This window comes from Stigmatopora argus, chromosome 11 (genome assembly GCF_051989625.1).
Source record: "Stigmatopora argus isolate UIUO_Sarg chromosome 11, RoL_Sarg_1.0, whole genome shotgun sequence".
In the NCBI taxonomy this organism is placed as follows: Eukaryota; Metazoa; Chordata; class Actinopteri; order Syngnathiformes; family Syngnathidae; genus Stigmatopora; species Stigmatopora argus.
Genome location: NC_135397.1, coordinates 17145262 through 17152761, shown reverse-complemented (window position 1 = coordinate 17152761; position 7500 = coordinate 17145262). Strand labels below are relative to the sequence as shown.

The following is a 7500-nucleotide window of genomic DNA, read 5'->3' as shown; positions in this document are numbered from 1 at the left end:
CAAAATATTCCCAAACTGATGCTCACAAATGTGCTCACAAAGGGATAACGCACGGCCACTTGCCAACTTGCCCGGAAAGTAGTACTCCTCTCGTATTAGCGAACAAGCTCCGCCATTTGCACTGACTAACGGGAAGAAAAAAACTGAAAAAATGAAACACTCCGACACCAGTCAGTCTAGCAGTCAGGGTGATACAAAATTTTCAAATTTTGTGCATACACAAGGCACGGTGACTGATTGGGCGGCAAGTCTGTTCTCGAGAAAATTTTAGACTTTTAAGTGGGCCTTATACAGTTGTGGTCAAAAGTTTACATACACTTGTGAAGAACATAATGTCATGGCTCTCTTGAGTAATATTCAGGTTGTCATTTGAACTCATTCTTGAGCACATGCTGCTGCTGAACTAAAACCTGATACTGGCCACTGGGTCTGGCTTCTCTGGTTTCAGGAGTGAACAATTCCACTCTAAACTGACATAAACAATCCATACCAGTCTAATGCCTTAAATATGGCATCAAGAAAGCAGAAAGGAAAAAACTGGCTTTCATGTCTGACCAGTAAAAAGGAAAAAAAACTTCAAAAACAGCTTCAAATTGGAGCAGGTGAACATTACAACTTACATTACACTACAATTTCTATTTCTTCTGTACAGTCCATGGTGACATCTCATACATCTATCTTAGCTCTTCTAGCAAACAGAAGAAAAAAACTTTTAAAAATGTGCTTAATGATGGTATAATTTATTTTGCATCTAAACATGGGCAGCAAGTGTAAAATAGTCAATTTTGATAAAGTATCAAGATACCTCTGGCTATTTGCAGAAATGTGCATATAGAACTTCATGACCAGACTCGTTAGATATTGAGGACCCTCGCAAAATTGGCAAAAGCGCTGCCCGATGTTGTTTGTGGACATCTCTTTCATTGGCAGAGAAAACGTGCGCCATGTCAGCCACGTCATTATACCTTTAAATTTTTAGTTATTCTCTTGTCTTTCTGTCTCTAGTCCAATCGACTTCACATCTTCTTTTGATTGCTGCCGTTAAGTAGCCACAGGCAGTTAACAATTTAAGGGCTCCCCAGCCTTGATAACAAATGGCAAAGTCTTATCCTCCATTCTTAAAAATAAAAAAAGCAGTTGACGAGAAAACCTGTCATTGGCACGGTCGATTTGGTTCGTAGTTTGTTTTCTCGTCACTGGGACTGAATTATTTAAACTGTTCTGATCACTCGCTGTCTCTGTTATCTCTTATTGTTCATGGCTCTCTAAAAACGGCAGTGTTGATAATATTTTTTTTTAATGAAGAGCGTATAGGGCGGCCCGGTGGAGTGAGTGGTTAGCGCGTCTGCCTCAGAGCTCTGGGGTCCTGGGTTCAAATCCAAGTCACGCCCACCTGTGTGGAGTTTGCATGTTCTCCCTGGGCCTGTGTGGGTTTCCTCTGGGTGCTCAGGTTTCCTCCCACATTCCAAAAAACATGCATGGTAGGTTGATTGGACACTCTGAATTGCCCTTAGGTATGGGTGAGTGTGCATAGTTGGCCATCCCCTTGTGCCCTGCGATCGGCTGGCCACCGATTCAGGGTCACCCCGCCTTTGGCCTGGAGTCAGCTGGGATAGGCTCCAGCACCCCCGTGACCCTAATGGGGATAAAGCGGTTCAGAAAATGGGATGAGATGAAGAGCATATGTCACAGAGGTTCAATCACAGCACAGATAATATTTTATTTATATTTATGTATTTTGCATCTAGTCATACATTATTCTTTAATGGCAAACAATGCAACTTTTATATCAATGTGTCAAAAGTGGCACTTCATATTTTCCATTTTGCTCTTCTAGGATCCTTACAAGTCATTTGGACTTCCCTCCATTGGAAGGTTGACCCAATACCAAGAGCCAACCAGTCTCAACAATGTAGGTCGTGTAGTATTTATGAGAATTTCCTTAATTATGCATTGCATACACCCTTACTTAAGCGATAACTCCTCACATAGCAGTTTTCATATTTTAAATTAAGATTGTGTTACTGACAGGTCCGGGTTGACAGTGGCATCCAGGAGGGAAGTGATATCAGCATATATTATGATCCAATGATTTCTAAGGTTAGTCATTAAATACAAAGTACCTTACATTTTTCCCCCCTTGTCGAAAAGACAAAGTATATTATGAAAAGCAATACAGTTTCTGATTTAATCTCGTATCCGTTTGTAGTTGGTAACCTATGGCGCTACAAGAGCAGAAGCCCTTGCGAAGATGAAGGATGCGCTGGATAACTACGTTATCAGAGGTATGTAGAGTGATTGTGCGTGCGTGCGTACGTACGTGCGTGTGTGTATGTGTTAAGATTGAATTCCTTCACCTTCTCTAAGTGTGTAAACTCAACTTTTAGCGGGTGGGTTTGGGTGGGGGGTTGTTTTGGTTGGTTGGTTGGGTTTTTTGGTGTGTGTGTATACATATATATGTGTATATATATATATATATATATATATATATATATATATATATATATATATATATATGTATATATATATATAGGTACGACTGTGTATGTATGTGTATATATATGCATACGTACATGCGTGTGTGTATGTATATATATATATATATATACATACACACGCATGTACGTATGCATATATATACACACATACACAGTCGTACCTCGTCATACGACATGCTCGTGGTGCGACGAAAATTTCGATCGAATAATTGGCTCGCGATACAATTAAAATTTCGAGTTGCAACCAAGCAAGTTGGCCATGACATGAGAGGCTGTTTATCATTGTAGCGCACTGTCTTTTTTGCCGCATCTCTTTCGTGTATAACAATATCTACGAGCACCGAACGAATTATTCAGACGAGTTTCGACCAGAAAACGCACAACACGCATGCGCGGGAAAAAAGAGGGCTTTCTGGGTAATGAAGTATACTCGTGCACACAGCCGATAGACAATGGTACTCTTTCTCAGAATAAAACTTCATTACCCACAATCAATACGTGAGTAAGCTCAGCTGTTGCATTTCCTGTTATTATTATCTAATACGAGGAGTATTATATTACTTCTCGTTCGCTGCTCATAAGAACATCAGCGGCACTGGCTCGCAATTCCCTCTTTGTAATATTTCTGGTCACAACTCTCTCTCATAGGCGCCGTTCAAAGCGGTTGCGACCAGAGATATTACAAAGGGGGAGTTGCAAGCCACTGATGTTCTTATGAGCAGCGGAGCGATCGCTAATATTACAAGACTAGTACTTCTCGTTGGTAAGTGGTCGTGCGTTATCCTATTGTGTGGACATTTGTGTGCATCATTTTCGGAATATTTTGAAGGGAATACGTAGTACAACAGCAAACAGCCCATCGATAGCGAACGTGAGAGTGGAGGCGTGGCAAACAACTAACCCGAAGAGAGCGAAGGTTAAAAAAAGACTAAAACAAAATTTGAATTCAGTTTTGTGTAAAGTTACATTAAACGTATGTTTGAGTGTGTCTATATATTATTCCAAGTTAATTTATATTTGTTTGTTCCGTTTACGAGTGCGTTGTCGTGGAAAAAAAAAAGACCTCCACGCCCCCATTCCGTGCGTCTCTGTCTACCGTCGGCGAAATCCGCACAATTTTAGTTAGATTAAACCACTAGTTATGTGTTACTTTGTTAATAGATGGCGTATTAGAAGAAATAAAACGTTTTTTCCAATCCATTATTCTGTTTTTGGTGTTTTTTCAGAGAGTTGGAACGAATTAATTTGTTTTCAATTAATTTCAATGGGAAACGTCCGCTCGAGTTACGAAAATCGAGCTGTTTGGCCACAATGCCCAGCAATATGTTTGGAGGAGAAAAGGTGAGGCCTTTAACCCCAAGTACACCATGCCTACCGTCAAGCACGGTGGTGGTAGTATTATCCTGTGTGGCTGTTTTGCTTCCAATGGAACTGGTGCTTTACAGAGAGTAAATTGGATAATGAAGAAGCAGGATTACTTTCAAATTCTTCAAGATAACCTAAAGTCATCAGCCCGAAGATTGGGTCTTGGGCGCAGTTGGGTGTTCGAACAGGACAATTACCCCAAACACACATCAAAAGTGGTAATGGAATGGCTAAATCAGGCTAGGATTAAGGTTTTCGAATGGCCTTCCCAAAGTACTGACTTAAACCCCATTGAGAACTTGTGGACAATGCTGAAGAAACAAGTCCATGTCAGAAAGCCATCAAATTTAACTGAACTGCACCAATTCTGTCAAGAGGAGTGGTCAAAGATTCAACCAGAAGCTTGCCAGAAGCTTGTGGATGGCTACCAAAAGCACCTAATTAAAGTGAAAATGTCCAAAGGGACATGTTACCAAATATTAGCGCTGCTGAATGTATATTTTTGACCCAGCAGATTTGATCACTTTTTTCTGTTCACCCATAATAAAGTCATAAAAGAACCAAACTTCATGAATGTTTTTTGTGACAAAGTATCTGTTCCAATCACTCTATCAGAGAAATATCAGAGTTGTATAATAACTGGAAACTCAAGAGAGCCATTACATTGTTCATCACAAGTGTATGTAAACTTTTGACCACAACTGTACCTACCGTCTGCCACACTAACAAAGCTTCTGCGAGCAGCAGTCGCATGGGAGCTGTTGAATAAAGTCTGTATCTCGGTCAACCTCTAGTGTTAACATTACATGGAAATGCACATTGGTGACATAGGATGTGTGCGCCGAGAGGTCTTGCTTAGAAGTAACAATATAAACTTTTATTTATAATCATGTCTTGATATAATGAAGGTTTCTTTTGATTCCAGGTGTAACCCACAACATTCCACTTTTGAGAGAAATAATCATCCATCCTCGGTTTATTTGTGGCGACATTAGTACCAACTTCCTTCCAGAAATTTACCCAGATGGCTTTATAGGTCACCAGCTAGAAGTAGAAGAAAAACTAGAACTGATAGCCTCTGCAGCAGCCCTGTACATAACAGCCCATCTCTGTTCCCAGAACATTCAAGGAAATTTGAGGTGAGGACTCCAGTATATTAAAGAAAAAACTAATGAAAATAAAAAGTTTCTCTTGCACTTTTATTATACAATAATACCTTGGAGCTTGTATGTCAATTTACTCATATGTCAAAACTAAATACCAATGTATCTGTTTCTGCCAAAAACAGGATATTACAATGGAAAAATATCTTTTTATTTGTTCTAATTCATCACCTACTCACAAAATAACAAATACCCATCTAGTGTTTATGATCTCCAATACTAAAAGGCGACATTAGTGCGAGTGCGAGAGAGAGAGAGAGAGAGAGAGGGGGGGGGGGCAGAGGAAGAGGATGAAACTTAGGTTACTATAAACCCCTCTTAAAAATAAGTTTTAATCTTACATTACACTGAATTTAAAACCTTTTTGTGCGACAACCGAGGCAAAGATGCTAATGTATTCCACTGCGGCTTTCTAGTTGGAACTTTTTTCGTCTCCATGCATCAGAACTGTTTTTTTAAATTAGCGAACCAGCCATGACTCGTTCTGAATCATTTTGCTGGTTTCTTTTTCAGATGCTTTCTTTGCTTTCAAGTCCATAGAGATTCCGCTGGCTTTTTCGCAGATTGTCGACTGGGTCACGTTATCTCCAGTGAAAAATGCAACTTGTACGACCCGGTGCTCGTAGATATCTTTAAGTGAGGGAGATGCGGCGAGAAAGACAGAGCGACGCTGTTCTCATAAGCAGCCTTTCGCATAGTTGGCCACCAGGACGGCCGTATCGGGAACCATCTTGTATGCTCGTATCTCTACCTTAAAAATAAAAAGGGCCTTAGTGGCTCTCTTGGCCTTGATGTTGGCGTTGTTTACTGACTGGTCAGTGGACTCTCTTAGCTCGAGAACCAGCCGAGACTTCTCTTGCCTGTAGCCTAGACTGATAGACTGCAGTGGCAGTTGCAGTGCATTCCTTCCAAAGAGGCCCGTTTCGGAAAGGCACCGTAGCCACTTCCTGGTGAATGAATTGGCTTTTCCATCCATCTTGCTCACAGTGGATGAGGAGATCTTGCTCATTTTCAAGGGCCACATTACCCTTCTGTAGAGTATGAACTGGTGGCACCAGACCTCGAACTTTCCGGGAGTTGGCTCTGGACAATCCTTGACAGGCCATCAGTAAGTTGTCTCATGATGGTCCTCTCCATCTGTTTATCAGACAGCTCTGCGATGTACTGCCTCCCTAGACTTTTGATGGGTTGCTCAGAGTGGAGTGGGATTCTTTCTCCCCCGACGACAAAGATGGTGTTGTCGTTTCTGACTCCTCTTTTGAGTCACAGACTCCGGGATTTGGAGGGGTTGATCTTCATCCTGGCCCACGATGTCAACTCGTCCATCCTCTTCAGCAGTCGAGATGTGCATGCTGCTGTCTGAAGGAGGCTGGTGAGTGACGTCGTCCATGTAGCTCTTAAATGGGGGTAATCTCTGGCCAAATGGTAATTTGATCCCTCCAACCATCCAATGAGGATTACATCAAAGGCTGCCACAAAGAGATTTGGAGATATGGCGCACCCCATTGCAATTCCCACTTCTAGCTGCTGCCACCCGGTGGTAAATTCCTGGAGGGCAAAGCACATCTGCAGGTCGCTGAAGTACAGTGCTACCAGCTTTTTGATGCAAGGAAGTATTTGGAAGAACTCCAAGGCGTAACTGATCAGCAGGTGTGGGACAGATCCATACGCATTGGCGAGATCAAGCCAAATGACTTGCAGGTTGGTCTTCTCCCGCTTGACCTTCTGGATCTGGTCCCAGAACATGGGAGAATGCTCTACGCACCCTGGAAATCCCGGGATTCCTGCTTTTTGGTAGTTGGTATCAATATAGCCATTCTCTAGAAGGTAAGTAGTCATCCTTCTCGCTAACACCGAGAAGAAGATCTTCCCCTCTACGTTCAGCAGGGCGATGCTTCTGAATTGGTCTATTTATTTGGAATTCGCTTCCTTCGGGATGAAGACCGGTACAGCCCTTTGCCACTCCAATGGACTGAGCTGCTTCTTCCAGGCAATTCTCGTGAGGTACCAGAGTAGCTCTAATACCTTGGGGCAGTTTTTAATAACTTGTAGGGGACTCCATTGGGGCCTGGTACTGATGAGGACCTTTCCTTCTTCATTGCTTGCCTAACTTCGCTCAGCTTGGGCGGTATAATATTAAACTGAGCCCTGGTGTTCCTAGTGGGACGTCTCTTAATTGGTCACTGTACTGCCTTCTGACGTGCTGGTCCATTAGCTCCCTGGTGGTCTCGAGCTTTCCGGACTTCTCCTCCAGCAGGTGTCTGGAGGGCTTGAAGTGGTCCTTGTAGAAGCTGGCTTGCTCTTTTTGCTTCCGTTTGCTACGCTTGCGGATGCGTTCAGCTGGGCGATCTCCTTTTCCCTCCTCCCTGTCTCTTGGGATGATCTTCTCCTTGAAGGTAATTTCACCGAACCTGTGTCTGCAGGTCTGGTATATGGCATCCCCAAACAGGTTAAGCTTGGCTTCGACACTTCTC

The 7500-nt window shown here is 42.5% G+C and overlaps 1 protein-coding gene across 3 annotated transcripts in view; it reads left to right on the top strand.

Annotated features, from left to right (window-relative positions):
- The window catches only part of pcca (propionyl-CoA carboxylase subunit alpha), a 139935-nt gene that overhangs the window by 114275 nt on the left and 18160 nt on the right, over window positions 1-7500 (top strand). For all 3 annotated transcript variants that reach the window (XM_077613364.1, XM_077613363.1, XM_077613365.1), the window contains 4 exons: window positions 1838-1912; window positions 2032-2100; window positions 2210-2285; window positions 4789-5002. In XM_077613364.1, coding sequence (XP_077469490.1) covers window positions 1838-1912; window positions 2032-2100; window positions 2210-2285; window positions 4789-5002 — 434 coding nt within the window. The remainder of the gene's footprint in view (window positions 1-1837; window positions 1913-2031; window positions 2101-2209; window positions 2286-4788; window positions 5003-7500) is intronic.